Source organism: Lampetra planeri, chromosome 82 (genome assembly GCF_965212315.1).
Source record: "Lampetra planeri chromosome 82, kcLamPlan1.2.h2, whole genome shotgun sequence".
Taxonomy (NCBI): Eukaryota; Metazoa; Chordata; class Hyperoartia; order Petromyzontiformes; family Petromyzontidae; genus Lampetra; species Lampetra planeri.
The window spans coordinates 4,271,418-4,285,373 of NC_136186.1; the positions used below are offsets into that span (position 1 = coordinate 4,271,418).

Sequence of the window (13,956 nt, forward strand, 5' to 3'; positions counted from 1 at the left end):
ATTATTTTATTTTTAGACGTGACTTAACCTAAAAGAACCAAAGAATAATTCCTGCAGTCACGAAAGCTCCTAAATTAAGATTGAACCACTTCTACGGGGAAGTTTTAAGCGTATCCTTTTTCTTTCTGGCTATTTGTTCTCTCTGCCTGTGTCCTCTCTTTGAAATTTTCACACTTAAAATTCTAACTTAGCAAATTTTGAAACACGTAATCAACCAGGCTATGCGTTAATTGTGTGTTAACCGACTCTCTGTGTTGTATTACATCACATTTCGATATTTTGCTGGGTTATTTAATTTTCGTGTGCCTGTCTCCTAGTTTTCAATTTTGCGTGCGCGTTCCACATTGTCATCTTACTTGCAGCAGCAGCAGTACGTTGGCGTACACTCATTGATATGCTAATTCTCTCTGCCCCCTCCCTCTCTCCGTTCTCGCCCCCCCTCTCTATATTTAAGGGACCGTCATAGAGACAACCCCTCTCTTTGTGCCGATGTGTGTCCTCTCTCTGTGTGCCGTTGTGATGTCTGTCTGCTTGTATGTCTGTCTATAGTTTTCTAGTTAGATTTTTTGTTGCTATTTCTTTTATACCTGATGATGATTGCTTGTGTTGCAATCGAAACGTCGTAATATGTTATTTTAATTTATTATTTTATTTTTAGACGTGACTTAACCGAAAAGAACCAAAGAATAATTCCTGCAGTCACGAAAGCTCCTAAATTAAGATTGAACCACTTCTACGGGGAAGTTTTAAGCTTATCCTTTTTCTTTCTGGCTATTTGTTCTCTCTGCCTGTGTCCTCTCTTTGGAATTTTCACACTTAAAATTCTAACTTAGCAAATTTTGAAACACGTAATCAACCAGGCTATGCGTTAATTGTGTGTTAACCGACTCTCTGTGTTGTATTACATCACATTTCGATATTTTGCTGGGTTATTTAATTTTCGTGTGCCTGTCTCCTAGTTTTCAATTTTGCGTGCGCGTTCCACATTGTCATCTTACTTGCAGCAGCAGCAGTACGTTGGCGTACACTCATTGATATGCTAATTCTCTCTGCCCCCTCCCTCTCTCCGTTCTCGCCCCCCCTCTCTATATTTAAGGGACCGTCATAGAGACAACCCCTCTCTTTGTGCCGATGTGTGTCCTCTCTCTGTGTGCCGTTGTGATGTCTGTCTGCTTGTATGTCTGTCTATAGTTTTCTAGTTAGATTTTTTGTTGCTATTTCTTTTATACCTGATGATGATTGCTTGTGTTGCAATCGAAACGTCGTAATATGTTATTTTAATTTATTATTTTATTTTTAGACGTGACTTAACCGAAAAGAACCAAAGAATAATTCCTGCAGTCACGAAAGCTCCTAAATTAAGATTGAACCACTTCTACGGGGAAGTTTTAAGCGTATCCTTTTTCTTTCTGGCTATTTGTTCTCTCTGCCTGTGTCCTCTCTTTGAAATTTTCACACTTAAAATTCTAACTTAGCAAATTTTGAAACACGTAATCAACCAGGCTATGCGTTAATTGTGTGTTAACCGACTCTCTGTGTTGTATTACATCACATTTCGATATTTTGCTGGGTTATTTAATTTTCGTGTGCCTGTCTCCTAGTTTTCAATTTTGCGTGCGCGTTCCACATTGTCATCTTACTTGCAGCAGCAGCAGTACGTTGGCGTACACTCATTGATATGCTAATTCTCTCTGCCCCCTCCCTCTCTCCGTTCTCGTCCCCCCTCTCTATATTTAAGGGACCGTCATAGAGACAACCCCTCTCTTTGTGCCGATGTGTGTCCTCTCTCTGTGTGCCGTTGTGATGTCTGTCTGCTTGTATGTCTGTCTATAGTTTTCTAGTTAGATTTTTTGTTGCTATTTCTTTTATACCTGATGATGATTGCTTGTGTTGCAATCGAAACGTCGTAATATGTTATTTTAATTTATTATTTTATTTTTAGACGTGACTTAACCGAAAAGAACCAAAGAATAAAGGGTCTGAGTGGTTCCTTCCTAAGTTAATGCATAATGATCTTAATTATAAGAACTGTTCCCTTCGGCGAGATCTGAATTCTGAGACCTGATAGAATTACACTAAAACATAATCAGCGAGAATCTTTGTTTTATCACGATTAGTAATTTTTTCACGGGGGGGGGGGGGGATGGTTTCATGATGATTCAAACGCAATATATTTATTGTGCACTTTATTTATGTTTTTATTACATTGTAATATGAAATAATTATACAACTCACCATAATGCAGAATCAGTGGGAGCCCAGAGCTTGTTTTCCCGTAACAAGATGGTCTCATCTGGGGGTGATGGGAGATGGTGACACCTGATAAGTGTTGCCTATGTACAGTCTACTCCATAAACTCGTTTTGGTTGCTGTCACTGCAGAAAACCCTGCTTCACAAAGATAGGATGTTGGAAATGGAAGCAGGCTTTTCAGTGCTTTTGTGACAATATCAGGATATCCCGCCTTGACTTTAATCCAGAACGTATCGAGATTTGAAGTTGTCTCAAACATACTTTTAAGGCCACCTTCATTTGCGATCTCAAGCAGTTGATCCTCTTCTAGCACAGACAAAGTCGATTCACCTGGCTTATTCACAAATGGGTCGCGGGTCCATTCCTTCCCAGTTCGGGGTCTTTTGTGGTTGGGAAGTAATGTTCAAACTCTTTTAAAAGCTGAGATAGGTTTTAATGCACCAGCTAGGAGAAAGGCCCTGGCTCAGTCTCTTTCAAAATCTCTGCTAGTGTTTGAAATATGTCAAAAGTTCCAATGTTCACTCGTCGCCCCCATAATTCCAGTTTGGCTTTGAATGCAGCCACTTTATCTGCCGAATTGAAAAGAGTTGTCGATCTCCCCTGAAATGACACATTGAGTACGTTGAGCAGGCTGAATGTCACACAAGTGAGCAAGTTTTGCGACCCATTCTGTGTCACTGAAATGTGCTGCCAGTGGTGACTGTTTTTTTAAAAGATATCTCTGGAGTGGCTCTCGCAACTCAAAAACTCTGGCCAGTGATCTACCTTTGGAAAGCCATCTCACTTCTGTGTTTTAGAGATGATGTGTGGTGAGCGTGCTGCGCTCCGAACCCGGCGACCCGAGTTTGATTCCCGCTCACGTCCACAACGATTATTTTTACTGGTCCTGGGCTTCCCCTAGGTCGACTCAGCCTCAAACGAGTATCTGATGTGGTGTGTGAACATCGCCACTGGGGAGACAAAGGCGGCCGGGCGTAGTGAATCCAAGTCCCGGGCGAAGCCGGGTAGTCAAGCTAGTCTTCTATGTATAAAAGGAAAATTTGTGAATGTGTTGTCTGTTCAAAATGTTTAGCGTACTTCCCGACATGCAACAAACTTGAAATTTTCCTTGTGGTACTTTGCAAAACGTACACCATGCAAAAATTATAAAAAAAATAAACATTTGTATTTTGGGGGGGGGGGGGGGGATGACCATGAAGTGTGTGGCGAGAATCGATATCTGCTGAGCGTTTGTGGTATCGATCAAACTGAATAAGCCGATTCTAAATACATTTACAACCTTCGATTCCTTTGCGCTATCTAAAGAATCAAATCTTGACGGGCGAGCCGCAAGTTTATTTTCTACCGCGCGTTGGGTTTTATTAAAATTTATAAAAAAGAATAAAAATTTGTATTCATTTTATGAATAAGATGAAAATAAATAAAAAATTTCATTTGTATATGTTATGTTTTTAAGTTTTTTGAGAAGTTTTTCAATAAATGTTTCCCCCGGGCAACGCCGGGTGCTTCCCGCTAGTACCTAATAAATGAAACTGAAACTATAAACTGGCGGTTAATTAACATAATTTATTCATAAATATCGTTATTTCATTGCTACAAGTTCAACATCCACGCCTCATCACTACACATGAGACCGTCTCATTAACATAATTTATTCAGTTACACCGCTGCTCGTTGGGGGAGGGGATTGTGTGTTCAAGCCCGCTAGTGACGTCATGTCACCGCTTGCTGCCGCGTAACGTCACTTTATAGCGGGAAGCTGATGCACCGCGCGCGCTCTTACAGATCCAAGGTGAGAAGTTTACATCGTGGTTGTTGTTCTTGTCGTGGTGGTTGTTGTTGTTTACCCAGGTAGAGCCTCTCTCCGTCTCTCTCTCGTAGGGATATCAATTGAGTCGCAGCGAGTATGGAATCGATGTCCAGGTTGGAACATTACAACGCGGGGCCTAGCCACGCGGGGCCTTGCCTCCTGCCCTCGCCTGATTGCATTTGCTTTAATCCTCTGCTTAAGTTTAATTCGTCTTCATCTGGCTCACTACTTCATGGGACCTCCTTTCCCAGTAGCAAAATATAAGAAGAGGTTTTTCCCCTTTTCTGACAACTGAAACAGGTGTTAAGATATTCTTGGTTCTTTCGGTAAAGTCACGTAGAAGGGAAATAATAAAGTAATACAATTTATTGCTGTGGATTTCACAGCTGACGATGATTGCTCGTGTTGCAGTCGAAACGTCGTGATAATTGTTTTATTTTATTGTTTTTCTTCTACGTGACTTTAGGTGTGAAAAACAGCAAGATTTTTTTGGAAATTTGTTGGTAAATTTCTTGCTGTTTTTCACACCTGATTGCTCGTGTTGGAGTCGAATCGTCGTGAGAATTGTTTTTTAAATTGTTTTTCTTCTACGTGACTTTAGGTGTGAAAAACAGCAAGAAATGTTTTGAAAATTTTCTTGCTGTGTTTTTCACACCTGACGATTATTGCTCGTGTTGCAATCGAAACGTGAGAAACTTTAATTGTTTAATATTTTTATTATTTTATTATTTCGCTTCTACTTGATGACTTTACCGAAAGAACCAAGAATATGAATCCCTGCAGTCAGGAAAGCTTCAAATCAAAATTTAGGTGTTAAGATGTTAAAACGCCGAACTGAAACCTTTTGCAAGGAATCGTGTCTGCAGCACGTTCCTTCGGAGTGGGCAGGTAGAAACTTGGTTGGACAGCGCATTCGTGCACGACAGCCAGACAACTCATACCTGGTGGGCAGTGTGGAACCTGTTGTTCCTACCTGTATAAAAAATAACTTGACTTGAGGCAGCCAGGCAGCCAGCAAGGTAGCCAGCCCCCTTAACTATCGGCCCATCCCCCTTGCTTAGGCCCCTCCCATTACCCCCCTCCCTTAGGCCCCTCCCCTGCCCAACCCCCCATATCCTTAGGCCCCTCCCCTGACCCCCCCTCCCTTAGGCCCCTCCTCTGAACCCCCCCCCTCAGGCCCCTTTCATGACTCCCCCCTTCCTTAGGCCCCTCCCCTGACCCTCCTCCCTTAGGCACCTCCCCTCTCCGTACCCGGCAGTAGGTCTCCACCAATCAAAGAGCTGTTTGTAAGGTCTCCACCAATCAAAGAGCTGTGTGTATTATATATTTATTTATGCACGACAGACAGACAATACATCCCTGGTGGGCAGTGTGGAACATTGTTCCTACCTGTATTAACCACAATATACTCGCGATCAATATGCAAACAAAACACATGCTGTGATAATCTGTGCATTGTCTGTGAAACTGATTGGTCCACACTCGAGACGGCTTTCGAGCCTAGTCTCAAACGGTGTTAGACCAGAGTACAGCGCCAAAAGGCGTACACAGCACAAAGACAACGCCACCATGAGAACAATGACAGCTCGGGGTGAGCAGCTACATCATGGGACCTCTCCTTTCCCAGTAGCAAAATATTAGAAGAAGCTTTTCCCCTTTTATCATTTACAGATTTGTACAATTCTTTTTGTCTTGGGATATTTTTTGTATACGGTTTCTCCGTGTTTATTTCAATTGGTTGGACCATCTCTAGCTCCACCCACCTACCTTGATGCACCCATCTCAGGCCTATATTAGACATTGTCTCAGCAGCTTTTTCTCTCACCTGAAGACGATTGCTTGTGTTGCGATCGAAACGTTGTGATCTATATTCTATGTAACTTGACTTGACCAAAAGACCCAAATAGTATTAATTCCTTAAGTCACGAAAGCTTTAAATAAATAAATAACTACGTAGTTTGAGAAGCTCCCAATGCACCATTGGAACCTCCTTTGCCAGTAGCAAAATATGATAATAGTTTTTTTACTCTTTTATCTGGCAACAAAACTGACGCCGTTTTTACGAGGAGTCATGTTTGCATTGACCACATTACCTGCGGTCAGAATGCAAACAAAAACACAACTCTGATTATGTATGCACTGTCCTTGAAATTGATTGGTCCACACCCGAGACAGCTTTTCTTAGAGTCTAGTCTCACATGGTGTTGGACCAGATGACGCCAAAAGGCGTACAACTCAAAGACAATGTACCATCAGAGTATGAGAGCTCGGGGTACGCATTTACACCATTGGAACCTCCTTTGCCAGTAGCAAAATATGATAATTGTTTTTTTTACCCTTTTATCTGGCAACAAAACTGACACCTTTTTTGAGTTGTACGCCTTTGGCGTCATCTGGTCCAACACCATATTAACTGCCCTGCAGGTATGCTGCAGGGCAGTTAATAGATATTTTCTCTGCAGCAACGATGAGGTCGGAAGAGCGACGCCCACATGAATAGGTGGAACTCTGGGTTCCTAAAACCCAGCAAGACAGTGGGGAGCACAGCTGGTTCATCTGTCAGTCATCCCTTGACACCTGGATCATTCCTATTACCTGCTGACAAGGAATCCGCACTTACATGGCCTTAAATTGCACCTATCATGGCATTAGCACTGGGATAAGGTTACTTGCAATTCGTCATGAATGGTGGATTTTTATTTATATATGTTAATGATGCATGTGAAATGTACGTGTATTTAGGAGTTTATCTTTGTGGGGAGCTGTGGTGCATTTATTTCACTGCATTATGAACTGCGGGGTGAGCTGGTAGGAACGAATAACCAAAGAATATAAACATAATGTATTATTACACTTGTTTAGCCAGGAAAGCCCCACTGAGTCTAAAGGTTTTTGTAGGGTCCTGCCAAGTGTTTGCAGTGAGGGGCGATGTTGCTACACCGAATCGGACGATACGAAGGGAGAGTGTGAGGCCTAGTTCTAGGCTTGAGGCCTAGCTGTAGGCGTTAGGCTGCTGTGAGTTATTTTTTTATTTAAATGTTTTAATTATTTATGTAAAAGCTTAAAATGTAAATGTTTTTATTTTAAAGCATCAGGGAATGTAACATTGTTAAACATTAACTCCCTTGCACACACGCGGGGGTACGATACGAAGGGAGAGTTTGAGGCGTAGTTCGAGGCTTTAGGCCTAGCTGTAGGCTTTAGGGCGCAGTGAGTTCAATTTTAATTTAAAAGTTTTAATTAAAAGCTATCTCAGGGAATTATAAGGGAATGTTACACTTGTTTCGCCAGGAAAGCCTCATTAATTTAAATGTTTTAATTAAAAGCTATCTGAGGGAATTATAAGGGAATATTACACTTGTTTAGCCAGGAAAGCATCACTGAGTCTAAAGGTTTTTGTAGGGTCATGCCAAGTGTTTGCAGTAGGGGGCGATGTTGCTACACGGACGGACGATATAATCTGTTGTAGGCTGGTCCACTTCGTTCCTACCAGTATAAGTAAAAGCTCAACTGCTTGTGGGCCTCTGCTATGTTGATTGATCTTAAATTAATTACACGTGTAATAATCCTTCTTGAGACGGCTTCGGAATCAGTCCTTTTTATTTCCACTCCACAATACACTTTACTCACTCACTCTCCGTTGCTGGCAGACAACGGAGAGAGGACAGACTTCGCACTAAGTCCCCACCGCGCACGTGGCACCCAGAGCCCCCGTCCGCGCGTGACCCTGCTCTTGTCAGTTCCAGTCTGCTCCCGATCGTTCTCCCTCACTCTCTCTTAATACCTTCGTCACGTGGTCCCCCCAGCCAATCGTTCATGGACAGCTTCGACCATTCTCAATGGTTCCCTGTCAATCCCGGGACCACGCCCCTCATCCGGCTCCCCATTAGCTGGGGCCCCGAATGGCTAGGCCAATCACTCCTGATGACATGTCGTGATCACGCCTGGGCCATGGTCCCTATCTCAACCCTTATTGGCTACAAGCAGGACCGGCAAGCCAATCCCCACGTGAACCCTCTATGGCTGTTATTACACATGGTAAAGTGAGGAAGCGTCAATACTGAGCAGATGAAGGCGGCCAGGCATGGTTCTGGACACACCACCACTTTTTACCATGCCAGTGTGTGACAGTGTCAAGTTTATATTTGCAGTAATTTATATTAACTATTGAACATGGAGGTTAAATCAAAACAATCGTTTATTTTAGTTTCCCTCTGGAACTTTTTGGAAGAATGGAAACAGGAAATTAACAGCACATATGCTGCTGAAGTTAGATCTGTTCATCCAAGCGTTCAAGCAAATCTGAGCCTGGCCTCACACCTCTAAAGTTGCGATTGAACATTTGTTTATGCATTTCTGCGTAATACAAATAGTATTATTCCCAACAGCCTTTGCTATGTTAGCTGAATTTTGCTTTTATAAATACTACTTTTGCAGCCAGGCTGCCGAAATTGTGTGCTTGGTGTTTTGGGTTAACATTTATTTTGAAGATACTATGGCTTCCAGGCATATTTATAACCTTTGGTTCTCTCATTGTGTGCCTTAACAGCCCGTGTGATGAATTGGGGATAATCTTGAATATATGAATAAATATAGACGTGTAAGTCATGTGTGACTGTGTATATATTCATTCCTCTGTCCCTCAATACTGATGAAGATGGTGTGGACATTTTTTTCTGTTTGCAGCTGATGCTTCTTCTGATGTTTCCTCTGCAGAATTGGTTTGATGGAGCAAAGGCACTCAGCACAGCTCAGTAGACAAAGACAACAATGGGACCAGTATGCAAACAGCATGGATTGTACTGGAAATTTTACACAGGACCAGAGATCTCCAATGGGAGAGAAAGCCTTCAAGTGCACTGTGTGTGGGAAGGCATTTTCAAGTTCATTTTATCTTAAAATACACCAGAGAACACACACAGGAGAGAAACCCTTCAAGTGCACTGTGTGTGAGAAGCCATTTTTAAGTTCATTTTATCTTAAAATACACCAGAAAACACATACAGGAGAGAAACCCTTCAAGTGCACTGTGTGTGAGAAAGCATTTTCAAGTTCATCTTATCTTAAAATACACCAGAGAACACACACAGGAGAAAACCCCTTCCAGTGCACTGTGTGTGGGAAGGCATTTTCTCGTTCATCGCATCTTAAAAAACACCAGAGAACACACACAGGAGAGAAACCCTTCAAGTGCACTGTGTGTGGGAATGCATTTGCACAGTCACCACAGCTTCATAGCCACCAGAGAACACACACAGTAGAGAACCCCTTCAGGTGTAGTGTGTGTGGGAAGGCATTTTCAAGTTCGTCTTATCTTAAAATACACCAGAGAACACACACAGGAGATGAACCCTTCAAGTGCAGTGTGTGTGAGATGGCATTTTCACATTCATCAAATCTTAAAATGCACCATAGAACGGACACAGGAGTGAAACCCTTTATGTGCAGTGTGTGTGGGAAGGCATTTTCAAGTTCATATAATCTTAAAATACACCAGAGAACACACACAGGAGAGAAACCATTCAAGTGCATTGTGTGTGGGAAGGCATTTTCAAGTTCATATAATCTTAAAATACACCAGAGAACACACACAGGAGAGAAACCATTCAAGTGCACTTTGTGCGGGAAGGCGTTTGAACAGTCACCACATCTTCATAGACACCAGAGAACACACGGGCATCAGAAGACCCCCAAGGAGTGTAGTCTGAAATCGACTTGTGAAAGTCAAAGTGCTGCAATGAGCCCATCCCTCCTGAAAAAAAGAACCAGAAGTAAATTCCAGCTTGGACACTATGAAATGTATCAAGGTGAAATTTGAAGAGGCGACGGTGAAGAGCGAAGAAGTGACAGTGAAGAGCGAAGAAGTGAAGGTCAAATGTGAAGATGAACATTCAACTCCAAAATCGGACCTTCACATCAATGGAGGCAACGTGAAACAGGAGGAGAATTCTGACTGTGAGGCATTGCGAGGCAACTCCCAGCAGTTTGTGGAAGTGGAGGTGTGGGTGGACTTCTTAGACAATAAAAAGTCAAATGGAGAACCTGTAGATGTATAAGCTTGAGACAATGCAGCTCCAATAGATTCACATTTGTCACAGGCCTTTATTGAAAAGAACGTGAAGTTGAACACTCCATTCCTAGGTTCAACCTGCAGAGTAAGAGCAGTCAGTATTTGCGTCCCCGTGGGTTGGGTAGATCTCTAACTAGGAGCGAGAGCCAATAAGCTCCCAAGCATTCACTATGTTATAATAATATTAGCATTTATATAGTGCTTGCTTAATCGCCTCAGCAACTCGGAGTTTTGTATTATCTCATCACAAACACTCGAAGAGCACGCCTTTTGGTGTTCTCTGGATTATCACCGTTTGATACTAGGCTCGAAAGAAAGCTGTCTCTGGTGTGGACCAATCAGTTTCAAAGACAATGCATATATTGTGTCCTGTGACTAACCACACGGCGATTCGAGGGGAGAGAATTTCACGTAAAAACAGAGGCACGACGCATACATCGAGACTACTGCAAGTTACAGAAGACTACAAGCGACAGAGAGTACTGCGACGGGCAGACTCCGGGGCATGGCCTCGAGATCAACAATGGGTGTTGTGTCTCGCAGAGAAGAGGGGGCGAGGGGATGCTCGGTGCTGAGTTTGGCATGGACCGACAGAGTATCGCTGAGAGTTTTATTCTACATTTATCCTGATGTTTTGAGTCGCTTTCAAAGTCAAGGATTGCGTTAAGTTGTATTGTACTAAGCTTTCACAGTTGTTTAAGAGGTGTGCAAATACAATTTACATGTTTTGAGAGTGAGTTCCAGCTCCCACGAGCAGCTGCGATCGGCAGGCTCCGGGGAACCTGCCCCCGTGACTGGCACATCATCAACGAGCTGCACCAGCAGAAGCCACGAGTCTACGAAATCAACACAAAGAGTTGTTTACTGCAAGCAGTAAGCTCTGGGGTGGGACTCTGCAATCAACCAAGGATGAAGAGGCTTGCCGAGTAGCAATGGGTCACCGAGTACGAGCTCGGCGCTGACAGAAGAAGTATCGCTCAAAGTTATTCTACACTGAGTGCCAGCTCCCACGAGCAGCTGCAGCCCGAGAGATAGAGTGACGAGCAACGATGAGCAATCAACCGGGAGAAAGGGTGGAAGCCCAAGCATCGACCAAGCCAGCATCGCAGAGAACCAGCTGCACGCACAACCAGGCATCGCCAGAGAGCACGGAGCTGGAGAGAGAGCGCAGCAGCGCCACCGAGCAAGGGTGTCAGCTGCCAGCGGACGAGCGGCGAGCGCTGTCGAGCACCTTGAAAGACAAGCATCGTGCCTACTCAGCTCATCCAGCAGGGGAAAGAGCCTGACCAGCCGCCCGTGAGGAAGAGGAGAGCGCCGTGGGTTCGACCTACACACACCGACCTGCACCAGCTGTGAACCAAGACAAGAGTGAGGAACGGCGACTAGCAGACGAGCTGCGGGCGCTATCTGACGACGGAATCATCGCGCACCGCCGACGTCGAGCGTCGTGCCGACTCTTCATCCAGCAGTGGGCAGCAGATCCAGCTGCCGCCGAGCGAGAGAGAGAGCGAGGAAGCTGTGTATGTGACCCTCCCCCACACTCGCATACCACGTATCATCCAGCGTCTACCTGACGCGTAGAATTGATCAAGGAGACAAAACCACCAAACACATACATACCGCACATACCGAGAATAATAATAAGAATAATGATAAGAGTGTGTCAAGTATTAGCTGATAGTGAAGAACATTGCTGCCCATTGAGTCACGTGGATACGGTCGTTGAGAAGTTTTTCAGTCGTTCTTTTTGTTAATTTTAACTGTACCGATGAATTCATTGACGAAACTAAACGTTTAGAAACCTACGTTACGAATCCACACACTCACAGGGAGACTATTGTGTTGAAATCTTTCTTTTGATCACAGAATCTTGCCCGCGATTTTATTGAAGCCTTAGCCAATTGATAAGCATTTGCTGAAGCAGGCACACTGCCGCACACCATTGTTCCAAGACATTTAGTTAATTACATAATCTACCAATGAATTCATTAAGGTCTACTTTTGCATTCGGGACATGTTTCTTTATTGCCGTTCGTATGAATATCGTCACATTAATTTTTAAGGACTTTATCCTATGCTCGCGTTACTCTGAGGAATTAACCCATTGCTCTGTTACCCAGTTTAACAACGTAATCATTGAGGGTTAAATGTACGGATCAATGAGGAGCACATCTCCACGAGTACAGTGTTGACAATTCAAAGCATAAGAGTTCGCATATTAGAGTGTCATGTTTTTGTTTAGAAATTAAAGTTGCTTAACACAGAAGTGTCTGAGTGGTTCCTTCCTAAGTTCATGCATAATGATCTTAATTATAAGAACTGTATCCTTCGGCGAGATCTGAATTCTGAGACCTGATATAATTACACTAAAACATAATCAGTAAAAGTTAAAGCGAGAATCTTTGTGTTATCACGATTAGTAAGAAGACGATTTTTTCACGGACCAGCGGGGGGGGGGGGGGGGGGTGGTGCAGGGATGGTTTCATGATGATTCAAGAATATATTTATTGTGCACTTTATTTATATTATTATTACATTGTAATATGAAATAATTATACAACTCGCCATAATGCAGAATCAGTGGGATCCCTGAGCTTGTTTTCCTGTAACAAGATGGTCCCATCTGGGGGTGATTGGAGACGGTGACACCCGAAGTGTGTTGCCTATGTCCAGTCTACTCCATAATCTCGTTTTGGTTGCTGTCACTGCAGAAAACCCTGCTTCACAAAGATAGGATGTTGGAAATGGAAGCAGGCTTTTCAGTGCTTTTGTGACAATCTCAGGATATTCCGCCTTGACTTTAATCCAGAACGTATCGAGATTTGAAGTTGTCTCAAACATCTCTGGAGTGGCTCTCGCAACTCAACAACTCTGGCCAGTGATCTACCTTTAGAAAGCCATTTCACTTCTGTGTTTTAGAGATGATGTGTGGTGAGCGCGCTGCGCTACGAACCCGGCGACTCGAGTTCGATTCCCGCTCATGGCCACCACGATTATTTTTACTGGTCCTGGGCTTCCCCTAGGTCGACTCAGCCTCAAATGAGTAACTGATGTGGTGTGTGAACATCGCCACTGGGGAGACAAAGGCCGGACGTGGTGAATACAAGTCCCGGGCTAAGCCGGGTAGTCAAGCTAGTCTTCTATATATTAAAGGAAAATTTGTGAATGTGTTGTCTGTTCAAAATGTTTAGCGTACTTCCTGACATGCAACAAACTTGAAATTTGCCATGTGGGTACTTTGCAAAATGTACACCATGCAAAATTTTTAAATAAAATAATAAAAAATAAAAATTCCATTTGTATTTGTTATGTTTTTAAGTTTTTTGAGAAGTTTTTCAATAAATGTTTCCCCCGGGCAACGTCGGGTGCTTCCCGCTAGTCTTTTCTTCTTTCTTTTTTTTTCTTTTCTTTTATATATAAAAGTCTCCGTGCGCTCGCGCTTGCGGGGGATTTGGCTCTCGGACGGTGGGGGTTAACACTGAAATAATTTGCCAGGCGGCACGCCCTAAGCACCGTGGTGGGTATAGGCTATTCCGTTTTCCCGTCCGTAAACTTTAAAGTAGTTTAACACATTTGTGCCGTTTCTATTATTCATTATTTACTTATTGCACGACATCGACTGTACCAAGTGACGCCAATTGCGTGGGGGGGGGGGCGGACCCTGCCAAGTGCTGCGCGTTCGCTCCAGCTCACGGGAGACATTTTCTTTTACGCGTTTTACAGTCAACACGTACACACATGACGCTGCGGATATTTCTTCACAGTGTCATGTCCTCTTCGCCCCCCACCCCCCCCAACACGATGCGTTCAGTTTATACTACAGA

At 43.4% G+C, this 13,956-nt stretch overlaps 1 protein-coding gene across 1 annotated transcript in view; it reads left to right on the forward strand.

Moving 5' to 3' along the window:
• Positions 1-8,785: 8,785 nt before the first annotated feature.
• LOC144738393 (uncharacterized) overlaps positions 8,786-13,956 on the forward strand; it is a 44,276-nt gene continuing 39,105 nt past the window's right edge. Inside the window, 1 exon segment of the mRNA XM_078621428.1 lies at positions 8,786-9,868. Coding sequence (XP_078477554.1) covers positions 8,789-9,868 — 1,080 coding nt within the window. The 5' untranslated portion in view covers positions 8,786-8,788.